This window comes from Peromyscus maniculatus, chromosome 1 (genome assembly GCF_049852395.1).
Source record: "Peromyscus maniculatus bairdii isolate BWxNUB_F1_BW_parent chromosome 1, HU_Pman_BW_mat_3.1, whole genome shotgun sequence".
In the NCBI taxonomy this organism is placed as follows: domain Eukaryota; kingdom Metazoa; phylum Chordata; class Mammalia; order Rodentia; family Cricetidae; genus Peromyscus; species Peromyscus maniculatus.
The window spans coordinates 49967982-49990022 of NC_134852.1; the positions used below are offsets into that span (position 1 = coordinate 49967982).

The 22041-nt window shown below is 49.2% G+C and overlaps 2 protein-coding genes across 6 annotated transcripts in view; both read left to right on the forward strand.

Moving 5' to 3' along the window:
• Gpatch1 (G-patch domain containing 1) overlaps nucleotides 1-10795 on the forward strand; it is a 47303-nt gene extending 36508 nt beyond the window's left edge. The window contains exons 16-20 of one of the 4 annotated variants that reach the window (XR_006071240.2): nucleotides 1545-1758; nucleotides 3591-3698; nucleotides 4822-4919; nucleotides 7015-7216; nucleotides 10525-10795. Coding sequence is in view for 3 of the 4 variants with exons in the window: in XM_006985008.4 (XP_006985070.1) it covers nucleotides 1545-1758; nucleotides 3591-3698; nucleotides 4822-4919; nucleotides 7015-7157; nucleotides 10525-10555 (594 nt within the window). In the remaining variant the exon portion in view is untranslated. Of the gene's footprint in view, nucleotides 1-1544; nucleotides 1759-3590; nucleotides 3699-4821; nucleotides 4920-5691; nucleotides 6031-7014; nucleotides 7217-10524 lie in introns of those variants that run through there. The other 3 variants (XM_006985008.4, XM_016003557.3, XM_076577738.1) reach the window with 3 other exon arrangements.
• An 870-nt stretch (nucleotides 10796-11665) lies between these two features.
• Wdr88 (WD repeat domain 88) overlaps nucleotides 11666-22041 on the forward strand; it is a 41749-nt gene continuing 31373 nt past the window's right edge. The window contains exons 1-2 of one of the 2 annotated variants that reach the window (XM_006985029.4): nucleotides 11666-12343; nucleotides 17652-17762. In XM_006985029.4, the coding sequence (XP_006985091.3) occupies nucleotides 11747-12343; nucleotides 17652-17762 (708 nt within the window). In that variant the 5' untranslated portion in view covers nucleotides 11666-11746. The remainder of the gene's footprint in view (nucleotides 12344-17651; nucleotides 17763-22041) is intronic. The other variant, XM_076577740.1, reaches the window with a different exon arrangement.

The following is a 22041-nucleotide window of genomic DNA, read 5'->3' on the forward strand; positions in this document are numbered from 1 at the left end:
AGTACAGTGATGAGTTTTGTTTGTTTGGGGTATTGCCTGGGGTTTTGCTGTGTTGCCCAGCTGGTTTCCAGTGCCTGGGCTCCCGTGATTCTCTAATCCCATGTTCCCAGTAGATGAGACTGTAAGCACATGTCTCCGCAATGAATTGAAAGTTTTTGATTCTTATATTTTCCACTTCTAAAATATCCATCCACCACCACCCCCCCCCTTTTTTTTTTTTTTTTTTTTTTGCTAAGACTTTAAATGAAATCTTATTTATTTGACCTTTATTTTTAGAGCACAGTTATAACAACTACTTGGAGAAGTATGAAGCCGGGTGTGGTGCACACACACCTTTAATCTCACCACTCAGTAGGCAGAGACAAGCAAATCTCTGTGAGTTTGAGCCCAGCCTGGTCTATATAGACAATTCCAGGCCATCCAAGGCTAATAGAAACCCTGTCTCAAAAAAAGAAAAACCAAAGTCTGGTAAAGCCAACTTTTCCGCCATTTCAGTATTTGTTTCTAACGTTGTGGTGTCCTCGGGGGACCACAGACCACTGTGGTGTCATTTCTGCTGCTGTGACACATTACACATAATTAGCAGAAAGGGGACATTTCCAGGTCACAGTCCACTGCTGAGGGCGGGGACTCAAGCCTCAGGTCACAGTCACACACACACACACACACACACACACACACACACACACACACACACACACCATCAGGAGCAGAGAGAATGAGTATCCCAGCTTGCTCGCTGCTCTTACACGGTCCAGGCCCCCAAACCCCACCTCTTCCTTCTGTCTTCCTGCCTCAGCACTCATCACTCAGGCTTGTTTAAGAAGTACCCTAAGCTATTACCGAGCAGGTTTGTGGCCATTTTAAACCCTGTGTCCTGGCTTCCTTCTTGCTGTGTGCAGAGGCGCCAGCTTTCTCTTCAGCATGTCCCCGCTGCTTTTATTTGCATTTCTGAGACAGAAATGCACTCTATACTCCAGGCTGGCTTCAAAGTGCAATCCCCCTGCCTCTGCCTCCCCCGTGCTGGGACTGCAGTTGTCCCACTACAACTGGCTTCCTGATTAGTTTAATATTGGACACCGAAGGCCTGGGTGGACTCTTGAAACTACACAGGCATTGTGGTCAACTTCATCTCTCTGGGTCCTCTGCAACCTGTTGATGGCCAGGCTCCAAGAAGGCCTCAGCTGCGAATGCTTCCTGAGCATATTCTAGAGAGCCCTGCAGAGAGGGAGATGCTGCAGCTCAGTTAGGCAGTGGTGGTGGAGACCCTAAACCATTTTTAAAAAATGTGTATGAGTGTTTTGCCTGCATGCACATGTGTACTATGTGTGTGCGGTACTTGCCGAGGCCAGAAGAGGACTTCTGATCCTTGGGTACTGAAGTTACAGGCGGATGTGAGCTGTCATGGAAGAGTAGCCAGTGCTCTTAACCGCTGGGCCATCTGTCCAGCCCCTAAGGCCAATCTTAACTGTCTGCTCATGTGCGCGTGTGTTCCAAAGCATCGAGTCCCTTTATTCCTGACTGCTATTTCTCTGTTAACACAGACTGTAGACAAAGGTGTGGACACACAGATGGACGGGGAAGGTAGTCGCCCTTCCATGGATTTATTCAAGGCCATCTTCGCCAGTTCTTCTGATGAAAAGTCCTCTTCTGAGGAAGAGGAGCAAGACGACAGTGAAGAGAGTCAGGAGCACACTGAGGAGGCCAGCTTTAAAAGTGCCCCGGAGGCTGCCGCTGGGGAGACCTCTGTGACCCATGGTATGGTCACCTCCCTGACTTGGGCACTGGGGGTTAGGTGTGGTCTTGCTTGCTTGTGGTGAGACAGGCTGGTGGGAAGACCAGCTGGCCTTGAACCTCCAGAGGCTGGGTTGGGACCTCTGATCCTCCTTTCTCTACCTCCCAGATCCTGGGACTACAGGCTTGCACCACATTTGGCTTTCAACCTTAAACTAGGACACTTAACAATTAGCAATTAGTGATATCTCATACACATGTGTGCACATATATGCGCCCCCCCACACATATGCATGTGTATGCATGTATATATGTATGCTAGTGTATGCAGGTATGCACATGTGTGTGCATGCACACTGGGGCCAGAGATCAGCCTTCAGTGTGTCTCCTGAGCCAACCACCTTGCCTTTGGGTGTCATGCCTCCATAAACAACTGCTTTGCTTTTTGAGATGAGGTCTCATGGTAGCTGGGGCTCACCAGGTTGGCTAAGCAGCCTGGCTCTCAAACCCCGGGATCCCACCTGTCCCAGCACTGAAATTACAAGTGCACGCCATTGTACTGGACTTTTAATGTGGGTTTTGGGCTCAAACTCAGGTCCTCTGCCTGTCTGAGGGACCGAGCCATCCCTCTGGCCCTTTCATCATTATATTTTAATTTGTGTGAGCGGAGTCTTGGGTAATCCCGTTTATATCTCTGATGTGTATTTTAAAGATAGTTGTGTTTGATAACGTTGATTTCCCAACTTAGCCTAGTTAAGAAGGATTGAAAAAGTATAATTTTTCCTTTAAAGATTTTTTCTTAAGGGTTGTAGGTGGAGCTCAGTATCTAGCATGGGCAAGACCCTGGGTTCTTTCTCTTTCTACCTGGCTGCTGAGGGAGTGTTAGGTTCTCGGAAAGCACGTGGTCCCAAGGCACACGGGATGTTGAGGTTCCACTGTCTGTGGAAGGCGGTGTGCTTGGCTGGCTCAAGCAGGCATGGCCGCCATACTGACCCTTCCTAAGAGGGTCTGCTCTCATTTCCTGGCTCCACAGTCGCCCAGGAGACTGTTCTGTGCACCTCTCTGAGCATTCCAGACAGAAAAAGAGAGGCCATCTGAAGTAGGAGAACTCTGGGATGCTGGAGCAATGGGCAGTTTTCCATCTGCATCTTGGGAAATTGATACAGCCGCATCTAAATCCTGAGGCCCTTAACCAGAAAGTCACACAGGGATATGGTACAATATTTAGTTTTAGATGATTACAATATTGGTTTCTTTTTTTCCCCCTGTGGATAAACCCTCATTGTTTTTAACTGTACAGTCATGTACACTTGAAATCTAAAAGCTTAAAAGTAGGCTGGGCATGGTGGTACACACCTTAAACCCCAGCACTCAGGAGACAGGCAGGTGGATCTCTGGGTGTTCAAGGACAGCTTCGTCTACATAGTGAGTTCCAGGACAGCCAGCAGTACACAGTGAGACCCTGTTTCCAACAAAAAATGGTAAAGAGTATAGAGCTGGCATATAGCTCAGTAGTAGAGTGCCTGCCTGCCATGCACAGGGCCCTGGGTTTGATCCCCAGCACCACATAGACTGTACAGGGCCCAGAACTGGTGTAAAGATCTGAGTGCATGCCCCTGGCTACAGTGGCTTCCTGTGGACAACCTGCCATGCACTTGGTTCTGTGTGGCCTGGTATAGCTGACCTCCCAGCTCCAGTGTCCACAGGCAGAGGTGGCCGCCACCATGTTTATCACTGGCTGCTCAGCCCTGGCTGCTTTAGGAGAGCGAAGAAAGTGCAGCATTTGGTGGCAAAGACACAAGACTCAGATGCATCAGCACCGGGCAGATGGGTGACATTAAAACACTGTTTTTCAGCTGCTGAACCAGGGCCTTGTGAGCCTGCAACCCCCTTCCCCATCCAAAAGGTACAGATCGATGAGCGAGAAGAGTTTGGACCTCGGCTGCCTCCCGTCTTCTGCCCCAGTGAGTCCACACCCCACGTGCCGCCCCTGCAAAGGAAGAGCACCAATAATGTCCCACCTGACTCCACGGCCACCAAGTGTTCACATGTGTTTCTGATTACAGTCACATCTGGACACCTGCTGCCTCCACTGAGTGCCTGAACCAGTTGTTTCTTTACAGTATCAAAGCTCAAAACGTCCTTTCCTTCTCAGCTTTGAGATGTTCGAAGCATCTCAAATGTTGTCATTTTACAGGGCTGGTATGGTGCTATAACCCCACCACTCAGGCACTGAGACGAGGGTGACAAGTTTGCAGCTAGTCAGCCCCTGTCTTAAAAATAAAAAATCACTTTTGGAAATGAAGAAGAAAGAGTCAGGTGTGGTGGTGCACAATTTTAATCCCAACACTCGTGAGGCAGAGGCAAGTGGATCTCTGTGAGTTCAAAGTCAGAGCGAGTTCTAGAACAGCCAGGTCTACATAGTGAGACCTTGTCTCCAAAAAAAAAAAAAAAAAAAAAAGATGGGAGCGGCATTGTGGATTTTAAGGTTCTCTTGGATTTAGCAATAAAATCAGCCTGTTACTTGGGCCGTGGGCATAGGCCAGCCCTCCTCCCCATCATCTTTAGCAGCTTCCTGCAGGGGCCACAGCTAACGTCCCCTGTGAAATATTCAGACTGGTTTTTACCATGGCTCTGAAGGCCATGATAGGGTGGCCCAGTTAGATAAGTAGCATGCGATTCCATTGCCCACCATGACGCTTCCTGTAGTGTTCACGCCTAAGTACTGGTGTGGCCCCTGACCCGACTTTCAGAGAATGCCAGCAGGCGCGTTCCTCTGGCTTTGGTTCCTAGATCTATTCCAGGTTGGTGTCAGTACTTGCTGGCTGTGAAGCACTCCATGGCTTTTTATGCACATTTCCCAGAATGCCCTGGATATCCATAAAATAGTGAATAATAACTTGGTGAATGGGTTACTTAGGGGATAGGATTTTCAAATGTAGGATTTAAGAAAAACTTTGGGGAGGTGAAATTTTGAAATATCGGACTAAGAATGTGATCAGAAAACTGCAGACCTTTTTTAATGGCTAGTCTTCATGTTCTCCCTGTTGCTCACATGTTTATTATACTGCTCTCCCCGACCCCCAGATACTCGCCAGAAACTTGAGACACCTCAAAAAGAGAAACCTAAGAAGAGCAAAGAAAAACACAAGACCAAGAAGGAACACAGACGGAAGAAAGAGAAGGTGAGTCCTTCCGGGAGTGGAGAGAAGTGTGCGTGTGTCCTGAGAAGCCCAGAGGAGCTGCTGGCCACAGGAGGGACATGGAATCAGTCACATGCAGTTCTAAGTCTTTTTTCAGAAACTTTGTTTTCTTTTAGAGCAGCACATTTTGAGTAGTTGCACTTGAAAACAACAACACAAAGAAAAGAAAACCTTGCCTTAAAACAAACAAACAAAAAAAAAAAAAAAAAAAGAAAGAAAGAAAGAAAGAAAAGAATTTTGTGCCCAGTCAATCAGGCATGGTGACATATAGCTGTGATTCCCTGCTTGAATGGCTGAGGCAGGGAATGAAGAGTTTGAGGCCAGCCTGGGCTACCTAGCAAGATATGTCTTGAAAATATAAATAATTTGGTAAAGACTAAAAAGTGGATGGATGGATGGATGGATGGATGGATGGATGGATGGATGGATGGATGGATGGGTAGAATTCGGGTTTGGAGAGATGGCTCTGGTTAGGCACACTAGCTGCTCTTGCAGAGAATCAGAGTTTGTATTCTGGGACCCACATGATGGCTCACAACTATAGCTCCAATCCCAGGGGAATCTGATGCCCTCTTCTGGCCTCTGCAGGCACTGCATACATGTGGTGCACAAGACATACACTCAGGCAGAACACCCATACACATAAAAATAAAGAAAAAAAAAACATTGAAAAAGGGATTTGAGGTACTTTATAGTAAAGGTTGAGCATTAAATAATAAAACTGCCCCAACCATCTCATTATCCCCACTGACAGAGCTCTTGGTCCATGGTAGCCGTCTGAAGGGAAAGAAGCTTGAGAAGAAGGACCGGTGACGGACTCCACTGTCACTGTCTCCTCCCTTGTCATCCGTGTGCCTTTTCAGCTCAGAACCTACGTCTGGTTGGGTTAGTGGCGGGCGCCTGTGCGGCGTGCGCCTGTGTGCCCAGCTCAGGAGTAGAGTCCGTGAGAAGCTGCCACTGCTGGCCACAGGAGAAGGCAGGCCTGAGCGCCCGTGCGTTCTAAGCCTGCTCTTCAGTGACCTGCCCCTTCCTCTCTCTGCTGCGCTGATGCCCCTCCTGCTGTGTGGTTTCATTTGTCCAACAGACTAGTCAGGTTGGTAGGAGAATGGGGGCGGAGCGTCACAAGGTCCTGCCTGCATTGTGTGGCTCTGCTGTGTGTGTTGTTGAACTGTTGGAGAGATCAGCGTGTACACGATTTAATGTGTCACGGCTGTCAGCTTCTGGCTGTCACCAATAAGCCAAAGTGAGCTCCAAAGGAGAATTTTAAATTTTTTAAAGTTTTAAATTTTAAAAAAAGCTTTGTTTTTTAACAACTCCAGCAACCAAACACATGCCTGGTATAGGTGGTTCTTCTCTTTCTTCTCAGCCCAGGTCATTGTCTACGACAAGGTTCTACCTCTGAGCCAAGTTCCCGGCTCCTCGCAGACAAATTCTATGCATGTAACTGCTGAGCCACGCTGCCAGCTCCTCACTGGGGGTTCTAGGCAAACACTCCACTGAACAATAACCCAGCTTCACTGGCAGATTCTAGAGCAGAGCTCTACCATTAAGTCACACCCCATGCTCCTGGGTTAGCTGTGTGTGTGTGTGTGCGCGCGCGCGCGCACTCAAATGTGTATATGGAAGTCAGAGGTCAATATCAAGCATCATACTCAATCATTCTACACCCTTTTTGTGTTTTTTTGTTGTTGTTGTTTTGTTTTGTTTTTGAGACAGAGTCTTTCAGTATAGCCCTGGCTATCCCGAATTCACTCTGTAGACCAGGCTGGCCTTGAACTCACAGAGTCCACCTGTCTCTGCCTCTTGAGTGCTGGGATTAAAGGTGCATGCCACTGTGCCCAGCCCCTTCCACCTTATTTTTTGAGCAGGGTCTCTCTGAACCCGGAGCTTGCCACTGTTGGGAAGGGGCCGTAGACCGGGGCCACCACATCTCTCTTTTCCGTATCCGAGCTCGGTCAACAAGAACTGTGCCCCGGAGCCACTCCAGCCCTGCTCCTCGTGTCTTCATCTCATCTCGTCCTGGAGGAAGCCCTTTGGTTCCTCGCGTCCTGACCATCGTTCTCACTTTCTTTCCTAGAAGAAGAAGCACAGGAAGCACAGACACAGGAGTAAGCCGAAGAGTAAGAGGCTGGAGAAGAGCAGCACCTCCGACAGCAGCGACAGCAGCGACAGCGAGGAGGGGGGCGCCGCAGACCTGTCCCCCCAGGAGCTGCTCAGACGGTAGGCCCCGGGGAGGGCGAGCGTCCAATATACAGTGGACACAGCAAGCGTGCTTTGAGGTCAGTGTCAGAAGTGCGGGGTTTGTCTTGGGGTGGTGGCACTCGCCTGAGACCCACTCTTGGGAGGCTGCGTCAAGTTTGAAGACAATGTGTGCCACATGGTGTGGTATTGTGTCTCAGAAACCCAAAGTGGGGGTGGAACAGAAACAGAAGAGATATTCGGGCCCAACAGAACAAGCTCTCTTCTCACATTAACCTCCTCCATAGCTCCCATTAACTTCCAAGACTTCTGTGCAAACACACACGCACACATACACATACACACACAGAGTCATATACACACAATCATACACATGCATGAACATACATACACATAATCATATAAGCACACATACTCACAAACAGAGTCATACACACAGTCATACACGTGTAATATACACACATGCAGCTATGTACACATCATATATACATTGCTGTGCATGTTTAATATACACATTTCAAGATTGATTTCCTTTGTGTGTTTGAGTGTCTGCCTGCATGTGCACGCAGTGCCCACAGAGGCCAGGAGGAGGTGTTGGATCCCTCGGAGCTAGAGTCACAGTGGTTGTGAGCTGCTATTTGGGTACCTCGACTTGAACCCAGATCCTCTGCAAGAGTAGCAGGTGCCATCTCTCCAGCCCACCCACCCCCTTTCAGACTGTGACGTGGATGGCCTCTAGCCCGGTCCCCCGCAGAGCCCTTGTCCCCTCTGGAAGCTCACGAGCAGGTCCTGCTGTCCTGCCCTCCGTCCTTACTGTCTTCTTCACGTGCCCACCAGCTGGTCCATAAAGGTCTGCTGCCTTCCAGGGTTTCTCTATCTTACAGCTCATTCCTCCCCCAAACCAGTTCTAACTGGTGAGCTCCAGTCAGGAGCCCCAACCCTTGGTAGCAGTTTTCTGTTTCTCTTCTATGCTGTGAGAAAATGACTGACAGGGAGCAAGCTGAGGAAGGATGGAGTCGGCTCACAGTCTGGTGGTGCAGCCCACTGTATGGGACGGCCCCTGATCACTCTCCGTGGATCTGGTAGCAGACGTGAAGGCTGGCACTCAGCTGGTTTCCTCCTCTATCCTTTTTTTTTTGTTTGTTTTGTTTTGTTTTTTCGAGACAGACTTTCTCTGTGGTGTTTTGGTGCCTGTCCTAGATTTTACTCTGTAGATCAGGCTGGCCTTGAACTCACAGAGATCCCCCTAGCTCTGCCTCCCAAGTGCTGGGATTAAAGGCGTGTGCCACCACTGCCCAGCCATAATAGCATGTATTTTGTGTGTGTGTGTGTGTGTGTGTGTGTGTGTGTGTGTGTGTGTGTGTGTGTTTTGTTTGTTTGTTTTTGTTGTTGTTGAGACAGGGTTTCTCTGTGTAGCTTTGCGCCTTTCCTGGAACTCACTTTGTAGACCAGGCTGGCCTCGAACTCACAGAGATCTGCCTGCCTCTGCCTCCCGAGTGCTGGGATTAAAGGCGTGCGCCACCACCGCCTGGCACCTCCTCTACCTCTTTTTGTTAAGTCTGGGACCCCAGCCCTTGGGACATTGCCATCCACATCCAGGGTGAATCTTCTCAGTAAACCACTCTAGGAACACCCTCACAGAAGACCAAGGATGTGTCTCCTAGGTGATGCTAAATCCAGTCAAGTTAACAATGAAAATCAACTATACACCCATTAATTAACCCTGCTCGCACTTGGTACCACCCTCTTTGTTTAAGACAGGTCTCACTCTCTAAGCTGGGCTGACCTGGAACTTGCTGTGTAGCCCAGGCTGGCCTGAAAGCCATGAAGATTTTGCCTTCCCCTTTAGAAGGCTGAGATTGCAGATGTGAGCCACCGACCCTGGATCTGACCTCAGCACTTGAGCAGTGGGAGACTTACCCTACACAAGGGGTCACACAGATGGAAGCCCCTCAGTGTTTGTCGGGAGAGTGTGTTAGGATGGACAGAAAACACAGGCAGGCAGCCGTGTGCTGCTTGACATGTAAAATGTATGTAAAATGCTGGGCGGTCTACAGAGTGAGTTCCAGGACAGCCTGGGCTACACAGAGAAACCCTGTCCCATAAAACAAACAAACAAACAAAAGAAATAGTATCTCATTATTTAGCCCAGGCTGGCCTCCATCAGGCTTCCTGCATCAGACCTCTGAGTACTAGGATTATCAGTGTGCACAAACATGCCCAGCTCCTACTAAATTTTAGTTTTATTTCAAGGAATCATGTTTCATTTAGTTGTGTGTGCTTTTTCCCTTGTAGTATTTATTTGCAATGCTGAGGATTAAACTCAGGATCTCATGCACGCTAGTGCTGTCCCACTGAGCTAGGCCCCAAGCCCTAATGGAATTAGGTTATGTGAGCTGGCTTAGGAGATGCTTCTGTTACCTAGGCAACAGTAGCTGGTTGGTCCTTGACTGTGTAGTGTTCCTTTATGTAAATGAAAAATGGAGTGTTGCCTGCTCTGTCCTTGGTTTTCTCCCTGGAGTGAAGCCCTACTCTGAGTCCAGTCGAGGGGCCGTGGGCTTCCTTTGCAATCATCTCTTCCCTTTTTTCTTTCCTTTCGTGAGCCGGTATTGCTATCTAGCCCATCTGGCCTCGAACTTTTGATCTCAGCCCCTGTGTGCTGGGATTACAGGTGTGCACCACCATGCCCAGCTCCCACTTTCGTGTATTTTGAAATTGAAATTTTAGACTGATGACTCGAAAGCTTTGGGCCCTAAAGTGAACATGTTTTTGTTTCTTTCCAAAAGTCCTATGATGGATGAGGTGAGTGTGTGAAGTTGGCATCAGAAGTTACTGTTAGAAATTGATCCTGATGTGAGGTGAGTTTGTGGGTCTCGCTGTGTGCTCTGGAGAGAGTGGAAGAAACATTTAAAATCAGGACTAAGGAGCTAGAGAGACGGCTCAGTAGCTCTGCTCTTACAGGGGACCCTAGTTTGGTTCCCAGAATCTACAGCAAGCAGCCCATTGCTGCCTGTAACTCCAGTTCTAGGGGAGCTCACGCCCCCCTCCTCCGGACTCTAAGAGCACCTGCACTCACATGTGCGCACACACACATCACACATACACACACACACACACACACACACACACACACACACACACACACATACAGGCATGTACACATGATGTAAACATGATAGTAGTAAGTCTGAAAAATAAAATAAGGATTAAGGCCAGCTGTGGTGATTCATGCATGCAGTCGCAGCACTTGGGAGCTGAGGCAGGGGGATTGATGTGCATGTGAGGCTAGCCTGGGCTCTAGTCTAAAGCTTGTGTTAGGGTTAGGATGTGGCACAGGGAGCCGTCTGATTTTCCGTTGTGACTCACACTTCTTTCCCGTTCTCTACAGACTGAAGTGTCTCCCCCTGAGGAGGCAGTAACACAGCCCTGCCCTGGCCTGCCTTAGTCTGGAGCCGCCCATGATGGAAGTCTGTATTTCCCTGCTCACACATTGTACAGATTGTATTTATATGTCAATTCCTGCTGTAAAATAATTTTTTAAACCTTGACATTTCACAGACTGCCCTGAAAGGTTGCAGAAATTGATTTCTATTTTTAATGTCAGTTCATGTTATAGGGGTAAAAAGACTGAACAGTTTAATTAAAGTGGCTTTTTTCTATGTGCTTCTTGATTTCTCTTGGAATTTCCTGGAGGTTTTAAAAAGAAGAGTGAAGGCTTTTCTCTGGTGTTGGTGTGAAGAAGCTGAGTTCAGTAAGGGCAGCTGGGACTCAGAAGAGGAGGGTGTGGGGAGGAGGCTGCCACTCTTGGGGGGGGGGGGCACAGACTGAGCAGGGCAATGGGTCCCACAGGCCAGCTGGAGAGGGGCAGGATGGAGGTGGGGGTGGGAAGGGAGGGGCAGGTGGTGGTGGAAACTTCCCTGAGCCAGGCTCTGATTTCATCCCAGACTGTGAGGGGGAAAAACCCCCAAAGTTCGGAGGACTTTACACAACGAAACAAACTTCAAAAGAAGCAGGAAGAAAATCACGCTTGGTGTGACCACATAAGAACCCCCCCCCCTCCCGCATGTAACTATCATTGGATTGTGATGAATCTTTCCTGTATAAATGCACAAGTGGTCTGACCCTGGTCCCCAGAAGCTGTGTCTCATTCCATCCAGGCCATTCCATAACTTCGGGGCCATTTGTCGATCAACTACCAGACACAAAGTGGGTGTGCTGTGAGCCCCTACACAGGCAAAGGACAGAGACTGACCTGTGTCAGGGAGCCAGCAACCAGGAGGGCACAAGGGTAAGGTTCCTGGGTTTGGACCTCAGTCTCCTTCCTCATGTGGCCAAAGATCATTTCTAGGGGTACTCTGTATGGGCGGTATCTTCTATTCCCCCCGCCCCCCATTTTCTCTTTCCTCCTCTCTCCTTTCCACCGGATACTCCTCCCTTCTCTCTCTCTTTCGAGATTGAGTCTTGCTATGTAGCCCAGGCTAGCCTGGAAAGCAGCAATCCTGCCTGAGTCAGGAAGGGGGTAGGTAAATGGCAGAACCCAGAGCAGCACGTGGATCCGAAGGGCTCAGCACGGGTGTGGGCACGCGGTGCCACCGTTCCCCGCTGGGCCTATGACTGGCCTGTGGGGCCGGGCACGCACCAAGATGGCCTCACCACCAGTCCCCCGGAAAGCCTCGGTGGACACCAGGAAAGGTTCCGTAGAGATCCAGAAGGGTTCAGCCGTGACTAGGAAGGGCTCTAGAGACAGCAGGAAACTTTCTGTTGAGATGAAGAAAGACCCCGGAGAGGCCCAGAAGGGTCCTGGCGAGGTCAGGAGGAAGATCTCGGCACAGAAGGAGTCCACGGGCACGGGGTCCAAGAAGTGGAGTTCGGGCGAAGACAGGAGGGTTTCGATCGACAGCATGAGAGGTTCATTCGAGAGCCGGAAGGCCTCTTTTGAGAGCAGGCGAAGTTCCATTGAGGGCAGGAGGGGCTCGAGCGAAGGCAGGGGCAGTTCGTCCTCCATCCCTTCCAGTGTGCGACCCAGCAAGGTGCCATGGGTCACCCTGATGAGAGCCTTGGGTCGCTTCAAGCTGTCCCTCCCGAATATCCGTCAGTACCATATGCTGGCCGCGCGCGACCCCCTGGCCGTGGACACGGAACTGCCGCGTGCGAAGCAAAAGGCAATAGTGAAGAGGTTATGGGGCGACCACCAGCCTCTCGCCAAGGTCAGAGCCACCCACCAAGGTCAGAGGACCCAGCTGGCCTCCCACCACCTGCCCCCACTCTGCGCCCTCTCCTGGGAGCGGAGAGCAAACCCCTCTGTCTCCTTCCCTTCATTCTTTTCTTGCTCCCTCGGCACCCGAGTCGCGGCACACTGCTACCCCATGATTCTCAGCCGTGGGAGGAACAGGGTGAGGGGTGCGGCACACTGCTACCCCATGATTCTCAGCAGTGGGAGGAACAGGGTGAGGGGTGCGGCACACTGCTACCCCATGATTCTCAGCCGTGGGAGGAACAGGGTGAGGGGTGCGGCACACTGCTACCCCATGATTCTCAGCTGTGGGAGGAACAGGGTAAGGGGTGTGCTGTTTCTATCTTACTCCCCCATCTTTGCTTCTCAGCTTTGCTGTTATAATGCTTGTATTATACGATCCAACTGAGCAAGGCACAAACTGAAAAATGTCTTTTTTTTAAAAAAGCATTTTCACATTGGGTAGCTGTCACACATTTCTTATAAAACATTTTATTTTATGTGTGTGCCCGCATATGTACATACGTACCATGTGTGGCAGTGCCTGCAGAAGCCAGAAGAGAGCGTCTGAACCCTAGAATGGGAGTGATAGAGGGCTATGAGCCACCACGTGGGCACTGGGAACGGAACCTGGGTCCTCTGCAAGAGCAGCCAATGCTGTTAACACTGAGCCATCTCTCCAGTCCCCACATATTTAAAAAAGGTTTATCTTGCCGGGCGGGCAGTGGTGGCGCACGCCTTTAATCCCAGCACTCGGGAGGCAGAGCCAGGTGGATCTGTGTGAGTTCGAGGCCAGCCTGGTCTACAGAGTGAGTTCCAGGACAGGCACAAAGCTACACAGAGAAACCCTGTCTCGAAAAACCAAAAAAAAAAAAGGTTTATCTTTATTTATGTCTACGTGTGGGTCTGTGTGAACCTATGCCATGTGACTACAGATACCTGACAAGACCTGAAGGGGGCATCAGATCCCTTTACAGACAGCTGTGAGCCACCTGATGTGGGTGCTGGGAGCTGAACTTGAGTCCTCTGCAAGAACAAGAAGCACTTTTAGTTTTGTTTTTGTGTTTTTTTTTTTTTCTTTTTTGTTTTGTTTTTCAAGACAGGGTTTCTCTGTGTAGCTTTGCGCCTTTCCTGGAACTCACTCTATAGCCTAAGCTGGCCTCGAACTCACAGAGATCCACCTGCCTCTGCCTCCTGAGTGCTGGGATTAAAGGTGTGAGCCACCACTGCCCGGCTGTTTTGTTTTTCTTTTTTCTTCTCTTTTCTTTTTTTGGAGCTGAGGACCGAACCCAGGGCCTTGTGCTTGCTAGGCAAGTGCTCTACCACTGAGCTAAATCCCCAACCCCTGTTTTGTTTTTTCAAGACAGGGTTTCACTGTTTCCCTGGCTGTCCTGGAACTCACTGTGTAGACCAGGCTAGCCTCGAACTCACAGAGATCCACCTGCCTCTGCCTCCTGAGTGCTGGGATTAAAGGTGTGTCCCACCATGCCTGGCACAAGAAGCCCTCTTAACTGTTGAGATGTCTCTCTGGTCCCCAAGTTTAACTTTTTAAAGAACTGCCAAACTGTTTTCTGAAGTGGCTATCCATTTTTACACTCCACCAGCAGTGTGCGCAGCTGATTTGTCCATAACCTTGCCCACACTTCCTAAGCAATCATAATGCAGGTGACATGACATCGCTCTGTGGTCCTTGTTTGCGTTTCCCTGGTGACTAAGGATGCTGATAGTCTTATCTTAGCTCTCAACCAGCCGCTGGGGAGTCTTTGGAGAAACATCCATCCGTTCAGGCTCTGGGCTCACTTGTCCATAGAGTGCCTGCCTACCATGCACAAGACTCCATGTTCAGTCCTCAGCACCGCATAAGGCAGGCGCAGTGGTACATGCCAGCGATCTCAGCCCTCAGGAGGTCCAGGCAGGAAGATCATGAATTGAAGGCCGGGTATGCAAGATGGTGTAGCAGGAGAAGGCCCCTAAGCCTGTTGGCCTGAGTCCAATCCCCAGCCCCACGTGATGGAAGGAGAAAGCAGATGCCTCACTTGCGCTCTGACTGCCGCATGTGTACCACTGTGTAGTGCAAACACTGCTAAATAAATACATACTAAGTAAATGTAATAAATAAAAGAAGGGAATTCCAGGCTATTCTTGACTATACAGCAAGCTTGAGGCCAGCCTGGGCTACATGAGACATCTCAATTAAAAAAAAAAAAAAAAAGAGAGAAATGAAATGGGAGTGTGTGTGGATGACTCAGTAGTTAAAAGTGCTTGGAGTGCAAACCAGAGGATTGGAGTCTGGAACCCCAGAACTCGGGAACGCTGAGAGGGTGTGGTAGCCTGTCTGTGACCCTAAGGAGTATGTGGCTACCTGGATTAAGCTGGCTGGCCACACTAGTTCTACCTGTAAGCTCCATGTTTGGTGGCGAATCTTTGATTGAGAGACCTTGCCTCAAAAACAAGGTAGAGCGTGGAGATTCCTGATATCAGCTCAGGTCTCCACATGCACACGTGTGGTGCATCTCCCACAAGTGTGAAGATGCACATACGCTAGTGCACCATACACGTATGCGCGCGCGTGTGCGCGCGCACGCGCGCGCACACACACACACACACACACACTACAATTAAAATTTGTTTTTAATCATTGAATTCTGAGTTCTTTAGCATTCTAAATACATGTTCCATATCAGATATGTAATTTCTTGATGGGATCCTCTATAGCACAAATTTTTTCATTATTATTTTTTTTTTCTATTATCAGCTTGATACAGTACAAATTCTTGTCCTAATAGTGCAATGTTTCACTGAGGCTTGCCCAGTGATTGAGTGAAACCAAAACTTACTATAAGCCACAGTCATCCTAGGGTCCCCCTGCTATGTAGCCTCCCTGGTTCTGTGGGTTGCAGTCTGATTGTTCTTTGCTTTAATATCTAGTATCCACTTATGAGTAGCACAAATGTTTTTAACTGAATTGAATTCATTTGTTTTTTGAGACAGGGTCTCATGTATCCTTGAATTTCCTGGAATTCTCTGTGCAAACCAGGCTGGTCTTGAACTCACAGAGATCTGCTTGCCTCGTCCTCCTGAGTGCTTGGATTAAAGGTGTGCTCCTTGGGTCTGGAGAGTTGGCTTAGCATTTAAGAGCTTATGCTGTTCTCCTAGATCCAAAGTTCAAATCCTAGGCCCCACGTCAGGTGGCTCCCACTGCCTGTGAACCCAGCTCCAGGGTGCCTCTGGCCTGCACAGACAGCAGCATTCACGTGTGCTCACCCCCTCACACGAAAATATAATACCAAATGAATCTTTAAAGGCGGCTGCTGCAGCGCCTGGTGCTGTATGTTTTGATGGAGGGTTTTAAGACCTGTGATCTGCTGTCGGCATAAATGTTTTTAATTGTGATGATGTCAGCTCATCTGTTTTTGTTGTCATTTGCATTTTTGGCGTCAGATCTAAGAAGCCATCCCTAAGGCAAGAGTGTGAATGTTTACACCTTGGCTCACTTTCACGTTTAAGCCTTTGATCCATTTTCATCTCATTTCTGTATGGGGGGTGAGGATGCATAGCATCCGGCTTTGTCTGCTTGTGTATAAGTAACCGGTTTTCCCAGAGAATGTGCTTAAAAGGTCTATTCTCTCCTTTTTGTGTGTGCATGTGATGTGTACTAGCATATATGTGTTCAGGTGTGTGCGTGTGCGTGCGTGCGTGTGAGCGTAGGCCAGAGATCATCAACCTTGTGTCATTCCTCACACCTCATCACCTTGGATTTTTTGTTGTTGTTGTTTATTTATTATTAGTGTGTAAAGAAGGAGTGCACACATGAATGACAGAGGACAACTTTTGGGGAGCGGGATCCCTCTTTCCACTGTGTGGGTCCTGGTGATTGGGCTCAGGGCAGGATCAATTCCACCCATCGAGCTTCTCATCAGCCTCTACCTGGGCATTTTTATTTGTTTTTTGAGACACACTTTCTTGCTGGACCTGGGGGCTCACCAGCTCACCAGTTAGGTGAGGCTGGGTGGCCAGCGAGGGCCAGGGGTTCCCTGTCTGCCCCTCAGCGCTGGAGTTGATTGTGGGCTGACAGCACCGGCTTTTTCTGTGTGTTCTGGGGATGGAACATGGATCTTCATGTTTGGGCAGCATGGACTTTCCTGGCTGAGCCTGCCTGTTTCCCCTTTGTTTTGGCTTTCACATAAAAATTAGTCAGCTCTCTCTGAGTCTCAGTGATAGTTCACTGAGTTATATGAATAGTTTTATCTTTATGCTGTCATTACACCACAAAATGTTAGCCCTCCATCTTTGTCCCTTCTAAAAACTGTTTTGGCAGTCAGGATCTTCCCCTCTATTTTGTGTGTGTGTGTGTGTGTGTGTGTGTGCGCGCGCGCGCGCATGCCATGGCATGTGTCTGGAGTTTAGAGGACAGTTTGTTAGAGTTGGTGCTCTCCCTCCACCATGTGGGTCCTAGGGATCAAACTCAGGTCACCAGCCATGGTGACTAGTGCCTTTATCTTCTGAGTCATCTCACCTACCCACAGTGTGGAGTCTTCTTGAATTCTCACAAAAGCTTTAGGATCAGCTTGCCAGCTTTTCTTGTGAGATGGCTCAGTGGTTAAGAGCACATACTTCTCTTCCAGAGGACCCAGGTTCAATTCCCAGCACCCATGTTGGGTGGCTCACAACCACCTGTGACTCCACATCCAGGGCATTCAAGTCTCTCTCTGGCCTCTCATTGTGCTGACACACCCATGGTATATGCTCACACATACACATAAAATTTAAAATACCTGCAAGCAAGCAAGCAAGCTGGGTGTGGTGGTGCACACCTTTAATCCCAGCACTTGGGAGGCAGAGGCAGGTGAACCTCTGTGAGTTTGAGGACAGCCAGGGCTTTATAGAGAACCTGTCTCAAAAAATAAAAAATGAAAATAAAAACACATATAAAAAGATCACCTTGTTACTGTCTACAAATACATCATATTATCTTGGAATCTGATAAGGTGGTGTTGGATCTGTAGGTCATTTTGAAGACTGACTATTTTAACATTATCACACCTGCTCATCTATGATCATGGGATGCCTTCCTATTTATTTAAGTCTTCAGTTTTTTTCAACAATGTTTCTTTATTTCCAAGGTATACATTTTATACAACTACTTTCTACCTGTCATTTTTGTAGTGGGATGGTTTCCTTACATTTTTTTCAGGTCACATATTTAGAAGCACTCTTGGTTTTGCATATTTTCCTGGGTCCCCACACACTGTTGAACTGGTTGTATCCATTCTTTTGTTTAGATCCCGTATAAAGTTCTGATCGGGCACGACAACATCGTGAGCTCCTGCCACTTCTGTATGAATGACACCAGGATCCTCAGTGGCTCCTATGACTGCTCGGTGAAGCTGTGGGTAGGTGGCTGGGTGATGGGCTCCCCGACAGCTAAGACATCTCATACACCGAGGCGCCTCTCTAGAGAATCCTCCGGCACTGAGTCCCCTGACAAAGGCCCCCAGGTTTGCCAAGGCTTCTAAGCAAGTGCAAGACAGAGGAGCCCATCCCAGTGTTGAGTCCTTAGAAAGAGACTAGTGCAGGGACAGCCAGCCTGTGGCTCTGGACCATTGGGGGCTGGGGGCAAGACTATAAGACTGACAGCCCCCAGCTTTGGGGAGGGTGTCCTGGTGGTTCCTGGGATCTACTTGGGATTCGCTAATCTATATTTTATTTTCCTTAGTTAAAAATTTCTTTTAGATATATTTATTGTATGTATATGGGTATTTTGCCTGCCTATCACATCTGTGCAGTACCTACGGAGGCCAGAAGGGGCATCAGATTTTTCTCCTGAACTGGAGTTGTGAGCCTCTCTGTGGGTGCTGGTCCTCTGGAAGAGGAGCCAGTGCTCTTAACTGCTGAGCCATCTCTCTAGTCCCGAGTTGAATTTTTTTTTTTTTTTTGAGGCAGGGTTTTGCTAATGTAACTCAGATTGACTTTGAACTCATACTCCTCCTGCCATCCACAAGCAGGAATTACAGACCTGTGGCATCCCACCTTTGAGTGAACTGTTACTTCTCTGGGTCTCCCTTGCATCTGGAGAGCTCAGTTTCTGTATACGGATCTTGTATCCTTCAGTTGTGCTAAACTGTTTTTGTCTATTCTGTTTTCATTTTATTTTTATTTGCATGTATGTGTTGTGTCTGTATGAGTGTGTGCCAGGTGCATGCAGATGCTCTCCGAGGCCAGAGAAGGCACTGAGCCTGCTGGAATTGGAGTTAGAGGTGTTGTGGTCTGCCCATTGTGGGTGTCGGGAATTGACCTCAGGTCCTCTGAACAGCAGAAAGTCCTCTTAACCACGGAGCAATCTCTTCAGTGCCCTGGTTTTTTTAGGTCTCGCATAAAATTTCTATTGGGCTTAACACATTGTGGATTCCTGCCACTTCTGTGACATCCAGAGCCGATTAAGTATTCAATAGTGCCCCGTGTGGCCAAAAGGAGGAACAGCAGCCACGGACGAGCCTTCTTTCCAAAGCTCCTCCTCGCCTTTGGAAAAGCCACTGCCTAGGAAGTGAGATGGTTTGAAGAGCAAACATTGATCAGGTTCTAGTTAATTTTCTTTTTCTTTCTTTCTTTCTTTCTTTCTTTCTTTCTTTCTTTCTTTCTTTCTTTCTTTCTTTCTTTCTTTTTGGTTTTTCGAGACAGGGTTTCTCTGTGTAGCTTTGCACCTTTCCTGGAACTCACTTGGTAGCCCAGGCTGGCCTCGAACTCACAGAGATCCACCTGGCTCTGCCTCCCGAGTGCTGGGATTAAAGGCGTGCGCCACCACCGCCCGGCTCTTTTTTTTTTTTTTAAGATTTATTTATTTATTATGTATACAGAAGAGGGCACCAGATCTCATTACAGATGGTTGTGAACCACCATGTGGGTGCTGGGAACTGAACTCAGGACCGCTGGAAGAGAAGTTGGTGCTCTTAACCTCTCAGCCATCTCTCCAGCCCCTTTTTTGAGACAGGGTTTCTCTGTGCTCACAGAGGACAGATGGGAGTTCAGGCCTGGGACCTGCCCAAGAGGGATGGATGAGAAAGGCAGGTGTGAGGTAGCTGAGTGCCTGGCTGCGCAGCTGCAGGCAAAGGGTGATGCTCGGGCAAGGCTGCAGAGGGGCAGCCTCTAGACTGCTTCTAGGACTTCGTGCTTGTGTCCAGCGGGCTCCGACAGGTCTGTATGGCAGCGCTGCTGGAGAAGAGGGATCAGGGATGGAGGGTGGCATCGGCCATCCAGGGCTTGGCTAAAGGTGGCTGTGGGGCTGGGGCCGCATGGGAGGATGGTCCTCCTGAGGTCTGTTGACTTCTGGTTTGAGTCGAGAAGAGGGCAGGGTGGAAGACTGTCAAGGTTGGCTCAGGTTCTGGTTTGGGTAACCGAACCCTGATCCTACAAATGACCTCAGAGGAATATCTTGTCATCTGTGGGTGCCAAGCCCAAGCTAATCAGGTCAGGGTCTCCAGGTCAGGGTCAGCCAGTTTAGCTCAGACTCTGCACTGGGGACCCCGGGTGGCTTATACAACCTCCTGAGATCTTCTGAGCTGCTCCAGGCTCAGAGGACCAGCTGTGTGCTCAGGCTGTGTCAGGGCTTGCCTCTACTTCCTCCAACCCCACAGCACCACCCACCCCACCCCACCCCGACTCCCTCTGGTGATGCCCTGTGGACATCTTTGTCCTCAGAGCCCAGGCTCTCACCATTGGGAAAACTCCAGCTTTCTCAGGGTCCCTTAAAGCCTTTTCTAGCCCTCAATAGTCACCAGGGGTTCCCAAGGCAAGGGACAGGTGACTGTCACTGTGTGCATTTTGCTGTGCAGTCTTCAAGTTTTTCTGGTCTCTCCAGCTGTTGTCCCGAAGGATGGGCCCATGGCTGAAAAGGTCTTGTCTCCATCAGTGCATATCTGCTTGCAACTTGCTTTTGGTTTTCCTCATGGGCACGTATGTGTACTGTACATTTAAAGATTTGAGACTGCCCAGAAATACTGACGATGTAACTGTAATAAATTTCTGCTCCGTCCATTTGTCACACCCCCCTCGATTTTTCCTGACAGTTAATTAATGTCTTTCTTCCCTCCCTCATTCAAAATCTGTCTAGTGCCGTTGGTGCTATATTTAGCTCAGGTCTAACATGCACAAGGCCCTACTGGGTTCCATCCCCAACACGAAGAGAAAGCAAGATTAAAAACTTCCTAGAAAATTAACCAGAACCCAGCCAGGCAGTGGTGGTGGTACACACCTTTAATCCCAGCACTCGGGAGGCAGAGGCAGGCAGAGTTCGAGGCCAGCCTGGGCTACAGAGTGAGTTCCAGGAAAGGCTCCAAAGCTACACAGAGAAACCCTGTCTCAAGAAAACCAAAAAAAGGGGCTGGAGAGATGGCTGAGAGGTTAAGAGCACCAACTTCTCTTCCAGAGGTCCTGAGTTCAATTCCCAGCACCCACATGGTGGCTCACAACCATCTGTAATGAGATCTGGCGCCCTCTTCTGTATACATAATAAATAAATAAATCTTTAAAAAAAAAAAAAAAGAAAGAAAGAAAAAGAAAATTAACTAGAACCTGATCAATGTTTGCTCTTCAAACCATCTCACTTCCTAGGCAGTGGCTTTTCCAAAGGCGAGGAGGAGCTTTGGAAAGAAGCCTCGTCCGTGGCTGCTGTTCCTCCTTTTGGCCACACGGGGCACTATTGAATACTTAATCGGCTCTGCCTCATACCACGAACTAGTCCACTAGTGCTGCTCTTAGCAGGGATGGCGGCCCCCACCGACCCCCTCCCACCGACCTCCCCACCAATCCCCCACCAACCCCTCACCAACCCCCCCCCTCCCCCCGCCCAGACTTTGAGGCCATGTAGCTTACAGTCCCATGGGTTCTTGTTTTTGTTTTCCTCTAGAGAAATACACCAGCCAGGGAGACTGGATCCCAGGTGGTCAGCACTAACCCTTCTTCCGAGCCCAGGACACCAGCCGGAGTGCCCTGCCCTGCTGAGTTCCTTTTGGGGAACTCCAGGCTGCCCTTATCTCCCACTGAGCTTGGGAAAGGGCCTACTGGGATGTCCTGAACGTGACCACGTACCTTATGTACCTTACGGAACAGGCGTAGGGGGCTGGGTGTGTGCAGAGTAGCATTCACAACAGGCCTGTAAAAGCCACTGGTAAGCCAGCTTGTGTGAATTGCCTTCCTGGAATTTGGGTGCTAACTAGGCAGTGTCTGCGGGACTGGTCTCCCTTCCCCACGCTCTCAAATCCCCGGCTCTGGCACGCCTTGCTGGTAGACAACACTTCACATACACTGTTATAGGCTGTTGCTGGACACGCCAAGTCCCAGGCTCACCCACAGGAAGACCTGGGGTGACTTTCTCTGGACTTTGCCCGAGCTCTTAACCGTTCCTGTCATCACAGGGGACTTGCCTAGTTTCCTCTCATGAGTGTCTGTGCACCACGGGCATGCCTGGCGCCTGCAGAGGCCAGAAGAGGGAGTCAGATCCCCTGGAATTGGAGTTACAGGTGGTTGTTATCTGCCATGGTGGTGCTGGGAACTGACCTGGGTCCTCTGAGGAGTGTTCTTAACCACTGAGCCATCTCCCCAACCCTACATAAATCTTTACTTTAAAAACATTATGTTAGCCGGGCGGTGGTGGCGCACGCCTTTAATCCCAGAACT